Source organism: Girardinichthys multiradiatus, chromosome 15 (genome assembly GCF_021462225.1).
Source record: "Girardinichthys multiradiatus isolate DD_20200921_A chromosome 15, DD_fGirMul_XY1, whole genome shotgun sequence".
Lineage (NCBI taxonomy): Eukaryota > Metazoa > Chordata > Actinopteri > Cyprinodontiformes > Goodeidae > Girardinichthys > Girardinichthys multiradiatus.
This window is the reverse complement of record NC_061808.1, coordinates 20,398,783-20,411,878: the sequence shown is the minus strand read 5'-3', so window position 1 is coordinate 20,411,878 and position 13,096 is coordinate 20,398,783. Positions and strand designations below refer to the sequence as shown.

The 13,096-nt window shown below is 37.8% G+C and overlaps 1 protein-coding gene across 3 annotated transcripts in view; it reads left to right on the top strand.

Annotated features, from left to right (window-relative positions):
* LOC124882300 (cAMP-specific 3',5'-cyclic phosphodiesterase 7B-like) overlaps nt 1-13,096 on the top strand; it is a 32,854-nt gene that overhangs the window by 2,859 nt on the left and 16,899 nt on the right. Inside the window, exon 2 of one of the 3 annotated variants that reach the window (XM_047388608.1) lies at nt 1,715-1,775. The exons of 1 other annotated variant lie outside the window; for it this stretch is intronic. In XM_047388608.1, coding sequence (XP_047244564.1) covers nt 1,715-1,775 — 61 coding nt within the window. Of the gene's footprint in view, nt 1-1,714; nt 1,776-8,774; nt 9,085-13,096 lie in introns of those variants that run through there. One more of the 3 variants, XM_047388609.1, reaches the window with a different exon arrangement.

Here is a 13,096-nt window from a genome sequence, read left to right as displayed (position 1 = left end):
TTATGAGTTTCTATTAACAACGGCTTTCTATTAGCCACTCTTCCATAAAAGTCAGATATTTGGAGTGCGTCACTAATATTTATCCAATCAACAGATTATCCCACCTGAGTTGTGGCTCTGTTCAGCTCCTCCAGAGTTACCATGGGCCACTTGGCTGCTTCTCACATAAACCCTGTCTTTGCCTGGCCTTGTCAGTTCAGGTGGACGGCCATGTTTTGGTAGGTTTGCTTTTGTCTCAAACTCTTTACATGTTCAGAGCTTGTGAGATTCTTTGTAACGTCTCCACAACCTTCCCCCTGACTTGGCCAGAGTGTTCCTTGATCTTCATGATGCCTTTTGCACACTCGTGTTCTTTAACAAACCTTCGCAGAGCAGCTGTGTTTAGACTAAAATGTAATAAATACCAGTTAGCTGTATTTACTAATTAGGTGAATTCCAAAGCCAACTTCTCTGAACTGGATTTTATTTTAGGGTATTTGCGTAAGGGGCACAATATATTAACTCCACACCCTTTTCAGATTTTTATTTGTGAAACGAAGTTTGTATTTTGTGATTGTAGAGTGACATAATATGGAAAAGTTGAAGGAGAATGAATACTTTTATAAGGCACTGTATATCAGAACATGTTCCTCTACTTCAAGACAGAACTTTGAGTTACAATAACCTGATCTCAATCAGGCTACAGTGGGCAAAAGCACACACTGGTTTTTCATTCGATCAGCTTTATTTCAGAAAAGACAAACAAACCCATTTAAAAAAAAAAAAATAAATAAACACCTCTGTTACAAATAGATTCTGCACATTTTTAGACAAAGAGCAGCGTCACCATTGCGAAAGGTGCAGAAGTTTTAGATTAGATCAGGACCTGAATTCAATTATTTAAAAACACTTAGGTTCACAATGTTTTCTTCTAAGAGTGTTGATTGTTTTGTGTATATGAATAAATTGTCTAGTAGCAAACCGAGTATGGTGGTATGATCTGAATATAAAAGGTCTTGTTCTTCATTTTCTGCGTTCTGCTAAAGAAAGAGAAACAAAACATGATAATCTTGTGATCTGAAATTGATACAAACACACCTCTGATAGTGAATGACTAAAAAAAGCCCACTGTCCATGAGGCTGAGCCATGTGGAAGCGTGTGATTAATGTGTAGATCATTGGCAGTGTGTGGCACTGTGTTGCTTGACCCACTTATTCCAGTGTCAGTGGCCCAAACAAAGACGTGTTGATACTGGAACAACAGATGCCAGGGTCACTAAGTGCAGCTCCTTACTCAGTTGTTATACCCTCTGCGATTATGACAAAAGTAGATATTTTATATAAAAATAATAAAGTTTGTAATTTATAACATAACATTGGATTGTACACACTGGTAATTGGATCATTTGCAGACTTAAAACTATGGATTTTGTCCTAAATAAAGAATGCCATAGATAACAGTTTGTTAAACATGTACAATTATTGAAGTTTTACAGACTAACTCCTGGGTGTAAACTAATAGCAGACTAAATAAAACAGCCTGTGGGACAAGCTGTCCTTGCTTTCCATGCATCACATGAGTGTGAGAAAGCTCTGCGGCTCCTCTCATGACTTTTAGCACAATTTATTTGTGCATAAGGGTTACTCTGAAGGCGGTGTGTATTTTTAGCTAAACCAATACTAATATGGGCCATTCATTTTTTTCTTCCTTCTTCCATCTTTCTCTTTGCCACAGAGGTGTGGATGTGTCGCATTTAAATGGTCGGAGCAGAATGTCATACAGGTCCGCATGCTGGGTAAGAACATTTGATGCTCCTCATCAGCCCTGTGCAAAACGTGAGAGATACATACTGTGTGCAGCCACTTGCAGTTTGGTGTTGATTCGCTTGCCTTTTACCCAGTGTGACGTCTAGGTTAAACACAGAGACACACCCTTGAAATCTCTGTATATACTCAGTATTTAATGTCCAGTCTGTGTGCATGTGTTTTGCATGTAGTTTAGCACATTCTACAATCTGCCATAACTTAGATCAGTGGATTATCCTGTGGCTGTAAATCCGAACCACAGACTCAGATCTCGAGGATTTAGTGCTTGACATTTTAAACAGGTTTTTTTTATTTATATGTGAGAGAGGGCAGACCTTGAAGGCATTTTCCAGCCTTTTCACATTACAACCACAAACTGTGTAATTTATTGGAAACTTGTGTGATAGACCAACACAAAGTAATGTATCATTGTGAAAGGAAGATGCATGGTTTTCAAATTTCAAAGAGTAATGCTTTTGTATTCAGCCCCCTTCACTACAACGCACCTAAATAAGATCAAGTGCAGCAAACTGTCTTCATAAGTGTAGGGTCCACCTGTGTGCAAGTGTGTTTGTATTCTCTGTATAAATCCTGCTGTTCTGTGAAGGCCTCAGAGGTTTCCTGGGCAACACCAATGAAAAAACTGCATCATGAAGACCAAGAAACATGGTAGACAAGTCACGGAGAAAGTTGTGGAGAAGATTAAAGAAGGGTTGGTTATAAAATAATATCTAAAGTATAAAAAACATCTCACAGAGCACTGTTCCATCCACTAACCAAAAATGGAACGAGCAGGTTATGGGGGACATTGATCAAAAGACCTGTTGGAGGAGTAGTCCACGGTAAGTCTGGAGGACTTTAGCTAATTGGATGATACAGCAGTTAACAGTGCAGTCCACCTATCTGGTCTTTATGATAGTGTGGGAAGAAGGAAGCTATTGTTAAGACCCCTGCCTTAGCAAGTCTTGTTTCCCACAAGTCATGTAGGGAAAACAGCAAATACAGTATGTAGGGGAAAGGGCTCTGTTCAGATGGGACCACAACTAAATTTTTGACCTAGATGCAAAATACCATGTTGCAATGGATACCAGGGGTTCCATTACTTCATGAAATTTATTTATTGGTATTGTCTGATGTATAATTGAATTACAGACCAAATGGTTGGGTTATTTGAGTTCTTTATTGTAGCTGTGTTCAGACATTTGGAGAGATATTCTCGAGAAGCAGTAGGTCTGGTTATCCTTTCTGTATAAATAGAATGCTGTTACAAATGTTACCTTAAATTTCTAAGGATTTAACTTATCAGTTTTACAATAAACATGTTTAGTGGGACAAGCACTCACCGCTTCTTGGTTTGTCTCCTCAACAGGGTGGGCAGCAAAAGTCAGAACAAACGTTATGCTAAATTTGATTTATTATTTTGGTTGACATTTCATTTGTATAGTTATAGGGATTTGTATTTGTTTAAATATTTATTAGGTACCTTTTTAATCATTTCTTTCTGTGATTCACTCAGGGTAGACTGGGTGTAAAAGGCAGTTATTTGCTTCAGGTGTAAGTGTGTTGGTGTACCTATGACCTGAAGTTCAAAAGTAAGTCTGCTTTAAACTGTATTTTATTGTCATGCCTCTCCAATAAAACCGACATTTATGTGTAGTGGGAAACGACACTCTGCATCACCCTGAACACCGGTCTTGAGCTTGAACTATTTTGTAAAGATAAATGGGTAAAACCTTGACTGCTTCTAGGGTTTAAACCCAAAAGTTGCTTTTAAACACAATACAAAGATGATTTCTAGGAAGTCTACATAATCTTTACCTTTCCACTGCAGAATGAAACAGTAGCCTATACATTATTGAGTTGGTGAAACTGTAAGACCATGAATAAACCATAAACAAAGCTTTGTTTGTGCTAATAAAGAGCTCTATTAAAAATGAACTTGATGAGGATCATTACATGTTGTCTTTAGTTAAGGATTTAAGCAGTCCATATCAAATTATTTTAAAGAATAGCCAAATTCAGTGACATCACTCACAGGTCCTCTGGCAATAGAGATCATGCACATGATAATGTTGCATACATCTTTCTGTGGTGTTACGCTGATCGAAGGCATCATCGAAAGGCAGTAAAAGACTCCAGTATGAATGGAATACAAAGTATTAGTCCAGTAAAAGTTAATGACTGTTTATTTCAAGGATCAGAAATGCAAATAGACCATTCAGTACATCTTAGTTATAGTTTGTATAAGTGCAATATTTTGGATATTTGATCTACATTACAGACAAAGTTAAGATGTTGGCTCTTCAGGATATTATTAAATGTATATTTTGCAATTACAATCAGAGCAAGATATAACAACAATTTTAACCTTTTCTGATGTCAAATATTTTTACTTTTGTAATTTATTACATGCACAAAATATGATTATTAAAAATCTATATTTAAAAAATGTTTAAAGATTATTTAAAAATTATTTTAAAAAGCTGGTTTGTGATCAATAGTATTTCTTCGACCAAAGTAAACTTGTACATTTTTGCAATTAAACTGGAGCAAGAATTGTATTTATTTGCATAAAACAATGTCACCAGTAAGTTACCACTGTTTCCCTTTAGTTGTTTATGCTGATAAAATAGAAGCAATGTTGCATCATAGTGTCTTTAAATAGGACAATGATTTCACCGAATCAGCTGAGCAACAACACAAATGTTCATTGAAGTTGTGCCAGCTCTTCCTGACACCTACACAGTTTGGGCTCTGTGACTACCTGTGCTTGCATCTGAGGACCATTTCATTTTTGACTCAACAGATTGCTACCATTCCTTAGACATCAGTACAAGGAAGCCTGATAAAGTATATCCATCCTACCTTTACAGAGCAATGCGAATAAGGCCAAATTCCAAACAAAGAGGAGAGTTTTGGCCGTGTTTCTGCTCAACCACATCAGACTCTGATAGTTTTATTATCTCTTTGGCATGGCACCAAGTTCTGCAAGAGCCTGCTGGTGGCACATTAATCTAAATTTTGAGTGTTTAACCAAGCAACATCTAAAACAGGCAGTACACTGGCGCCTCAAGGCCCAGAACTATTTGTCCCGTTCTAGAGTGAAGAAATGGATGAGGACAGTTTTTCATTTTAAGACAGAGTCAAGTTCCTGTGAGAGTAATTTTTTTCATCCTTTTAATACGTAATTTGCACAAACAGACATAAGTTTTAAAGTTCCTAACGGATACCTAAAGTGTATCCCAAAGTGTAAGAGGCTGTAACCCTCAACATACTGCAAGATGAAAACCTGTATATGGTGTATGACTTTGTAAAAGGAAGTTCTCACTTGTTCACATTTTTGCAAGTGAAAAAACAGACTCATACATATTTTAATGGCTGACCCGATTGGTGATATCCTGACCTATCAAAAAGCGTGACCAGTTCAGGCCTAAAAGTGGATCAAAAGAAATGCAACAGTATAAGTTGTATAGGTGTCCCCTGACTTGAGTGATCATTATTAAGGCCATGTTTAGTTTTGGAAGGGAGGATTTGCAAGAATTGCTTTGGAGCCAGCTGTCCTCTCCCTGCCAGAGTTTATCAAACCCCTGACCTTGTTTGTCTGTGTCACGTTGTATGGTTGTAAAAGACCAAAGCAGCAACAGGACATCGGCAGGCACATAGTTGATGTAAACATTTTAATGAATACTCAGTACAACAGAGGAAGCACAGAAATCTGGATGACAGATGACCTGACAATAAAGGGATCAGAAAACAGGAACTTAAATACACTGAGGTGAAAAGAACTACATGGAAAACAGGTGGGTGCAATTAACGAAACACAAACAGGTGAGGATCATGACATTCTGCTTACTTTCTTTGCAGTTAGCTTTTTTTTCTGTAAAATCTTCTTTATGTCACACATTCAGAAAATTTCTGAGATCCTTTTCGTTTCTGGTGACATTTTTAGATTTATTGCCACATTAAAAAAACAACAAAAATAAAACGACATAGAATTTAGGTCTGGTTCGGCATTAGGCGCCCAAATAATACAGAGTTTGTGCTTGTCTGCCAAAAAAGACTTGTTTTGAGACAATCTTGCTATGGTTCTTTTTTACAGTACTTAACAGTTTTATTATCACAATCTTAAGTAGCAAAGATGGAAACAATAATTTGATTAAAAATACAGTACAAATCTACTACCAATTAGATACATATACTCAAATATTTACTGTATGGTTTTATGCAGTAACTCCATTCAAAATATGCTGTTCCTGGAAGATATATGTTCTTTTTTTGCCACACAAACGTGAAGTGTATTATAGATTTTTATCCATCTGTCTTTAATAATTCTACACCTAATTATTTGACTACTTGGAGTAGATTGCCTATTTGTGGTTTGGCTACTTTTCACTTTTACACAGAGTGCAACAAATCCAATATTTTACTTCTAAGAGTTGTCAACAATCAAAACAGAAACAGCTGCATGTTGCCATGATGCTTTAGATGCTTCAGTGTTGTACATCATCCCCCTGCCTGCCTTTCTGTTTTTCTCCCAAGCTGTATCTTTATATTATAGCTCTTATCACTCTAAAGATTTCTTGTAGCCAACTCCTTGTGACTGATATGTGATGTAGATGTGATGTGTGTACAGGTCAGTGAGTGTGTCGATTTGTCTGCACATTTTTTGCACTGCATCCTTTATGCTTGTATGAATGTAAATCATGTGGAGCAGGTCTGATGATTTGTTAAAATTATTTTTTAGGTGATTTTAACGATTTTGCTGACGAGTGAGTCAGTTTCTAATTAGGTTATTGTTTCTGGTAATTGGGGGGGATACAGGCTCAAAGGAATCAGATACTCAGCCATCCACAATTTAGAAAAAACTCATAAAATCAATCCCATAAAATGTTTCTATTCCATGGAAACCTTAATCAAAAGTGACACAGCATGCACATTTCTTAAATTTATTCTGTTGGAATATCCACCTGTGGCCATGTTACATTAGAACAAGGTTTGTGTGACAAAGGGCCTTTGTTCTCTACAGATAAAATATATACATAAGAATTTTATTTTTTAAGGCTACCAGTCAGACTTTTCTATAAATATCAATCACACTCTCTTCACTTATTATCTATAGAACATCATGTCATGGTCAGCTTTTCTAGTTGTTTTGGTATTGTTGTAAACAGTTTTTAATCAAGACAAATGCTTCTGATGAGATCACATAAGGCATACGCCAACTGATCAGAGTTCTTTTAAGTGGGTCCACGTGTTTTTAATTTTATGTTTTTTTTTACTTGATTTTTCTTGTCTGTAAAGAGGTTCCTCCTTCTGAGATGTTTGCTTGTAATCTGTACCGATGCAGCAAAATGTGTGAGCCATATATTAGAACACTGCATGGACATCAGGAAAATTTGGTAACAATAAAACACACAGAAAAAGATATTTTCTGCATAACTGCTGCTTTACATGATACTTCCACTGACAATGACACTTTTGAGCCCCCATCATGCACACTCTTTTGGTAAAGCCTATACCATCGCCATTATTTGTGTCAAAACCAGAAGGAAGAAGTAAGAAAAAGTATCCTATTGCTAGGCCGTTATTCTTGTTCGGTTTGATGTAACTGCATATTTTGTTGTTGACTGTATTTCTTTGCAATATGTGCAACTCGGATTCAACAAAAATGCGATTTCTTCTTCAATGTGGTTTCTGACGATTAAATAATAATAAAGTAAGTCAGGAAGAGAGCAGTTGTTCAGGTAAACTAAAGATTGAGTTCAGACTGCATGCAATCCCACTATACCTACTAATATTGTTTGCGGTAAGACGACCAGTGACATTTTACAAGAGGCAAATATGCACTGAAACCAAACAGGAATGTTAACATATTTGTGCCAGCTAAGGTTCTGAAATTGTTATTGTTACCGCTTCGCCATCCACAGCCTGGGAGACAAATTCTGGCTTAAATAGCAGGGTTGAACCACCTACAACTCAAACAATTCAGAATCTATCTTCTAACCTGTCAAAAGTCACAAGTGTGTGCTAACTCCAGCTGGTTTGTTGTGCCTTTTGTGATGTCATCAACCCAGATTCACATGAAGCAGCATTAGCGGGGTTATTTTCTTCTGTGCATTTTTAAACCCTTTGTAATTTGTAAAACCTTGCAGTGGAAATCCATACTTCATTATCCAGCTGTGGTTTTGTTGTCAGTGTACATATGCTTGTAAAAATAATATATACCACTGGACGGCATCTTTAAATTAGATTTGTTTTTTAAGTCCTGATGTAATAATGTGTCTTTTAATTTAAATCATTAACTGAATATGACTGTTTTTTCAATTTAGTTTAGAGACACAAGTGATGTGAAATTTACATTTTAACACAGATCTTAGTTTGTTCATGTCTTTGTGTTTTAGGTCAAATATTTTTGGGAATAAACTTGACTATACTTGATGTTGTGCTCTTACATAGATTATTGTTAGAAAAGCAAATGTGTGGGTAGAGCATTGATCTGTTTTCATGGTACTGGTAAGAATGGCTGTCAGCCGCATCATTTGGTGTGTTGTTAGGGTAGCTGTATATTGGTAGAGTGACAGTAAGTGTGCTTGGAGCTGAGAGAGGAGGGGGCTTTAGACTCAACAGCACACACTGAGCGGGAATGCGGCAGAAGGAGGGAGAAGAATATCAGATCTGGACTCTGAGACCGAAGGATACTGACAGATTATTATCTTGGTGTTGGGACTTTCTCTGCTTCTCATCTTTTTGGCCATTATGGATTGCTTTGCTTCCTTTAAATCTATCCTCCGTGCTGCTGATCTTGTCCCTCCACACAGTCTTCGATACTCTGTCCTGAATCTGGAGTTGTTTCTGTCTTAGTTAGCAATCCTTTTCATCTTTCATTACAATCTAATGGTGAGCTGTTCCTTCCTCCTTGTCTCATTGTCACCCTCATCCAGCTTCACCTCCTCTTGCCTCTGCATCATCCATTTCCTTATGGTATTACAATGCCAGTACTAGACGGGCCCTGGGGTCCAGAGCTTAGGATGCGGCACCCCAGTCTTGGTGTCAGGGTCTGTCCAGATGAGCCTCCTGGCTCACAAGTGTGGACTCCTGTTACTTGTGCTGGCCTGTCTATTGCCCTGGAGTTTCCTGCTCTGACCCGGCAGCTCAGGGAAACTTGTAGATCTCACAGGAGGAACCCTCAGGGGCCAGAGACAAGTGAAGGCAGCACTTGGGTGGAAGGAGAACAGGAAGATGTTGAGGAGGTTAAGGAGATCAAGCAGGTCATAGAGAACAACAGTGCTCATCTGGAAGGTAAAGAATCCATAATACATCATCTAAGGAAAGTAAAGCTTGTGATAAATATATAATGTATAATGCGTGTCTGCTGAACTTTAAGGAAGCAGCAGTTCATGCTGCATTAGATTGGACAGGAATATCTTAAAGTCCGTTACCCATTAACAATTCTTAACAGTGTGATGTTATTTATCTTATATCTCACTTTCTCCCCTATAGCAATTTAATAACTTTTTTAGCAGCCCATTTTTAGGATTCCTGATTGAATAACCAATGTTTGTTCATGCATGATCTTTAAATCAGAACTCCCCCCTCAGGGCGCAGCGTGTGGTGTAGCGGTAGAGTGTGCAGCTCATGTGCAGAGACCTCAGACCTCGACGGAGCTACCTGGGTTCGAGTCCTGACCCCCGAGACCTATGCTACATGTCTTCCCCCTCTCTCCGCACCGCTTCCTGTCTGCCTACTTCAGAAAAATAGCAAAAATGAAGACCACTAGTGCCGCAAAAAAAATCCCTCTCCTGCCCCTGTGCTTCTGTTCATCTTTTGGGTTTTTGACAAGTGCACAGGTGCATGTGTGACAAATCAACGTATGTTTACAAATGATGTAGGCGGAGGCTAGGAGGCGTTCAGCAGAGTAGTTGTGCGGGAGAAAAGAGGGATTTGGGGTATCAGGGCTGGAGTTTCCAATAAATAAGCTGTGGGATCACCTCAGAGAAAAGGGCAAACCTTAACACATTAGACTTGACACTTAATACCACTACTGTCAATAATTGTAACTCATCTGTAAATCACAGAAAATTTGACTAATTACTGGGAAAGTTCTGATTAATTATGTGGGGAATTCCCTGCGGTGACTCATAAGGTGGAACACTAAGATTTGCCTATGAACTTTCCCCTTCAACTGTAATGACCTCAAAAATATGATTTTTTTTTAAAGTTGTGAAAAGCCTACGATATTGCAGGCCTATTGTTTCCAGATACTGTGAGAGATTTAAAAAGATAAACAGTGATAGTCATTGGGATAATTGTGTCAATTACAGATCTTAAATGTAAAGTCAGAATGCTTTGCTTTTTTAAATGTGAAAAAAGGTGTCTTTATAAAGAAGTCTAAAGATGGGTTACATGTGGTAGAAAAATTATAAGGAGTGATAAAATGAGCTGACCAAGCTTGACTTTGGCTACATTTCGAAAGGGCCTAAGGGTGAAAAGGTCTGACCTGAAACAACCATAAAATTAATTCTCCAAGGAGGTCCAGCGTGTAAAAGGTTGCTTTTAAAATAGTATCTGAAGTTCATTTTTGACAGTTTCACTCTTTAAAATGTAAAAAAAAGAATATATATTATATTTTCGAAGTATATTTCTGAAGTCTTAATATGATAATAAATATATGCTTGACCCATTTGTTTCTTGGTAATATTCTTTAGATTTTTAAAAATGTCCCATTTGGGCTCAACTACTTATTGGTTTTTAGAAATGTTATAATTGATAATTTGCAAAGAAGTCTTAGATTTTATTTTTTGGATCACAATTGATTACAGCTTTTATTTTATTTGTGAAAATATACGGTTCATAAAATATTTGTCTAAAAGCATGTAGTCAAGCTACAACAGTGGTTGCAGCTTCACTACATGCTTCTTGGGCAGGTCTGACAAAATAAATAAGTAAGACGTACCTGTTGGAGTCAGTTCTAAAAACAAGCCCAGGTAACAAGTTGCAAGTTGAAGAATCTGGTAACTTTGATTAAAGGATAGGTTAGCAGGGATGAGGTGAAGTCTGAAAAGATACCCACCTTACCTATCTCCATAAGCTGGAGGGAACTGATTAGACAACAGTCCCTTATTTTTACAGCGATGATATATTGGATAAGAGTTTAATGTATTCTCCTTATGTTAAAATTATAGCATTATATATTGGGAAGTTTTAAGATTTCTGTCCCCAAATAGGTCCCAGCCATTTAAGAAAAGACATTTCCGGATATAGAGTTCCATACTAGCATAGTTCAGTAAAATCAAGGCCATATATATGCTTGAAAACATAATAGTTTGCAGTTAATTTTCACAGTACATTTCATCGGGATCACATGGTTTTCATTAGTGCTCTATGACTGAATCAGTTCTCTTGACAGCAACAAATATTTTGTCCCAGAAGAAGTTTTTCAGAGGGATAAGCTTATGGTTCTATTTTCTTATTTAACTTTACACATACAACTGCATTCTTCTATGAACTCACATTTTTCTCTGCTGATATTTTCATTTGAAGCAAGTCTGTTGAATGTAACACTGCTGTCTGTTTTGATATGACATGTTGACAGTTCATTTCATAACATGTTTTGTTTGGGTTAGTCATGTGTGGACAAAATGTAAAGCAAGAAACGTTCTCCTGTTTTATACATATCGCTTTCCTTCATATCACGTACAGTTTAATGATTAGTGTTGCAGTTGCGCTCACTTTTGTCATTGTAAAAGGTAAGAATAGAGGGAAATAATTATTTGTATTTTTAGGGGGTTGCCAGTCTCTGGGACTATTATTTTGAGGGTCACAGGCTGAAATGTTTGAGAATCCCTAATACAGTGTATACAAATCTCTTATTTCAACTGTATATTGCACTAAAAACAAATTCTGTAATTGTATGTAGAAAAATTTGGCGATCATTAACATACAGCTGTTTGGATGCATTGGAAGTGTGTCAATAAAGCAGCAACAGCTGCAGGCAGGAGGAAACTTCGTCTCTTTCTGTGCATTTAAATGTAGATATGAGTTTCAGCACCGTTCAGCATAGGAACATTATAAAAAGGGAAAACGACCCCAAAGCACAGTTTGTGCCACAAACACCCACAGACACAGTGAAGCCGAGTCAACATATTTCAATCAGCTCCCCGTGTCAGTGTGTGTGGGTGATGTGTGCCAAGTGTAAACTCATATTTGTGCTTGTGGAAACTGGGATTTGACCTCATTTGCAAGTGTGTGTTTTTCGCATGCAAAGCGAGTGTTAAAGTTTGGGCACATTAGCGCATCTTTAAGCCCACTTTCTGATTGACTCGCATTTTCATCGTAAATGACCCAGTTCTGTGCCGTAGGAAAACATTGACCTAGTTACCACCAAGCTAAGGGAAGAGAAAGGGGCAGAGCAGAAAGGGGGCTGGCGAGACGGAAGGATTGGATCAGATGGAAGGAGGAGGATGTAAACAGTAACCAGAACTAAAAGAAGAATGTGGAGAAATGGAGTAGGCAAAGAGAATAATGAAGAGTTAAAGAGAGCTAGAGGCGGCTGTTTGTGTGAATGAATGCGTTTGTCTGTAATCTGGGGGTGTGATCTGTTTCTGGGGTGTTTACCAGAAGATGCATTTTGTCCTCATCCTCTGCCAACGCTCCAGATTAAACGAAAACTGTGCTTCCCCGTTTGCTTCTTTTGTTACGCAAAGTAGGCCACTTGAAAACGATGAGTCACTTTTCTGTGTATTTGTTCAGGCAACTGTGCATACAAAAGTAGGAAGTGATACCAGTTTCCCACAAAGTTGAAAAAAGTGCCACTTGCCTTCATGCTCAGTGCTTTCTGAGGCTGCAGTTTGAAGGCAAGACCTGGCACATGCCAGCAGTTGTCATGGTGAGAGCAATGCCATTGCCAGCTGCTTTTTGATGGAGTCACTGAGGTGATGTGAACTGGCAACCTTAGGAATAAACTATGCTCCAGTTCCTAACCGCTGATCTATAAATTATTCATTATTCCCATAGTTTTCAAAATGTTAAAGGGAAGATTTCTTGTGTGCGTGTGTACTATGATTCGAGACCTCATTCTGTTTTATCTAGTCAGTCGCTGGCCTCCGGCTGTATAAACTGCTCATTTTTACTTCTGAATTCTCCTTTGTTTTTGTTACTTCTCTAAATCTGGAGCTCCTACAGCAAGTAAAGACCTGCAGATATTTACAGTAAATTACAAAAACAAACATGGCTCAATTTAGGCTCACATCCATGTAAATCCGTTTGTTAAACATCGTAGCTGCTCCTGGAAATGTCATGGACAAAATTTCAT